Source organism: Neophocaena asiaeorientalis, unplaced genomic scaffold (assembly GCF_003031525.2).
Source record: "Neophocaena asiaeorientalis asiaeorientalis breed wild unplaced genomic scaffold, Neophocaena_asiaeorientalis_V1.1 scaffold449, whole genome shotgun sequence".
In the NCBI taxonomy this organism is placed as follows: domain Eukaryota; kingdom Metazoa; phylum Chordata; class Mammalia; order Artiodactyla; family Phocoenidae; genus Neophocaena; species Neophocaena asiaeorientalis.
This window is the reverse complement of record NW_020175027.1, coordinates 1,867,715-1,869,836: the sequence shown is the minus strand read 5'-3', so window position 1 is coordinate 1,869,836 and position 2,122 is coordinate 1,867,715. Positions and strand designations below refer to the sequence as shown.

The 2,122-nt window shown below is 35.4% G+C and overlaps 1 protein-coding gene across 1 annotated transcript in view; it reads right to left on the bottom strand.

Moving 5' to 3' along the window:
* Nucleotides 1-2,122, bottom strand: part of UNC13B (unc-13 homolog B) — a 210,935-nt gene that overhangs the window by 138,927 nt on the left and 69,886 nt on the right. The window contains exon 7 of the mRNA XM_024763008.1: nucleotides 1,938-1,995. Within this exon, the coding sequence (XP_024618776.1) occupies nucleotides 1,938-1,995 (58 nt within the window). The remainder of the gene's footprint in view (nucleotides 1-1,937; nucleotides 1,996-2,122) is intronic.

Sequence of the window (2,122 nt, the reverse complement as noted above, 5' to 3'; positions counted from 1 at the left end):
GCACAGGGAGATCAGCTCAGTGCTTTGTGACCACCTAGAGAGGTGGGATAGGGAGGGTGGGAGGGAGGCTCAAGAGGGAGGGTATATGGGGACATGTGTATGCATATGGCTGATTCACTTTGTTGTGCAACAGAAGCTAACATGGTATTGTGAAGCAATTGTAGTCCAATAAAGATCTATTTTAAAAATGGTAAAAAAAAAAAACATATATATATATATTAGAGAGTAGTCAAAAGACAGGAATAGTCTATGCACATAAAAACAAATTAGCTGGTAAACATAATAAAAATGTAAGAGAATTAATAAAGGTGCTGATTATTATAGTCTCTTATTTCCTCCTGCCCTCTAGGCATTTGCTCTTTAATCACTTGAACTGCATGTGCATGTCATCAAATGGACCCATGAAGGAATGGCAAGAGAAATCTCAATCGTTCTATTTCACTTCTCATTAGCAGTCCTGGAAAAAGATTTAAAAGATTAAAAACTCAAAATTAGCTCATTACAATGAGTTCTGGAAATGACCTATAGACTTTAATTCACAACTTGGTCTTCAATTCAGATTCTTGTGGTCTCCCATGACCCTAAATATTTGATAAATCCTAGTTCCTAAATGACAAAAACAAAAGTAATAAGTCATATGAAAAATAGGTTTTCCTTAAATAAAGAAAAAGTGTTGACCTCTGCCAGTGGTCTTACTTTTATCAGGAAAGTAAGTAGCCAATAGAATGGAAGGCAACCAATGGATTTATAAACCATGAATGGAGGTTTTCCTTTTCAGAAACAATATGAAGGAAGTAGTATAACATAGTGGTTCAATGCATAGGCTATAGAGTCAGATTGTCTATATCTGAATATTTACTTCACCACTTACTACCTATGTGATCTGTGGCAAATAACTCCATCTCAGTTTCCTCATCTTAAAAATGAGGAAAACAGTAAAATCTATGTCTTAGGGTTGTTGTGAAGATTAAATAAGTTAGTATATTTTAGCTCTTACAGCAGCATCTGGCATACCATAAAACCTCAAAATACGTTAGCTGCTGTGGTTCTTATTATTACTAGTATTACTACAATAACTACTACCACTATCACCACCACTATCAACCTGCAGTTTCTAAAAGTTTGGCATTGATTCAGAAACACTATAGCAAAACAAAAGAAACACAACATATGCACACCCACCCCCACAGGTTGAAAAAGTGAAAGAGAACTGATTTCAAGTCAGTCCTTCAGTATCTCTTCAAGCTGTTCTGAGAGAAGCTGAGAAGATACCAATATACCAACAATGCACGGCTCATTTCAAGAAGTAAAATGTGTGGTCTGGATAAGTTAATCTCAGAAGAAATGACAAGTTCCCTCACTCAGTTAATCGTTTATCAGACTTTACTGAGGCTTACTATACTATGTATCAGGTATTGAGCCAGATACTAGGAATACAAATGGAAGATTCTATATCTTTAAAACTTTTGCTTTCTTGTCAAAGAAATATACATAGATTATAATATATGATAGGTTATATGATGGATTTATGTACAGGGTACTATGGAAGCAGAGAAAGATCTAAGCTAGACTGTGGAGAAGGAGGAAACAGCATGAAGATTTCCCAGAGGGGGTAACTTTTAAACTGAGCCTTAAAGGATAATAACAGATAAATGGGGACAGAATGGGAGAAAACATTCCTCCAGGGGTAAAAGCAGGCAAATGTAGAAAAAAGAGTACCATTGCCCTACCTGTAGCCACACAAAACCAAAAGATCTCTTCTTAAAGCTAAAGGACAGATAGCCATTGGCAGTATGGGCCTGAATAAGGTATATTTCTGGAATATCTCCTGTTTATACATACCACATCTCCAACCTCCCCAACTCAAAATAAGCCACATTTGGAGAACTGACAGAAAGTTGTGATTAAGAAGATTCAAAGACAAGTTTCTCACTTACAACACTGGGCGGCAGCAGTAGGCAATGGTTTCCTCTGGCTTTCTTCTTGACTAGAATACTAGAGGCAGAAAGGATAAAAAAAAAAAAAAAAAAAAAAAAAAAAAAAAAAGGGCCCCAAAAAAAAAAAAGGGAAAAAAACAAAAAAAAAAAAAAAAAAAAAAAAAAAAACACACCTAAAAAAAGGG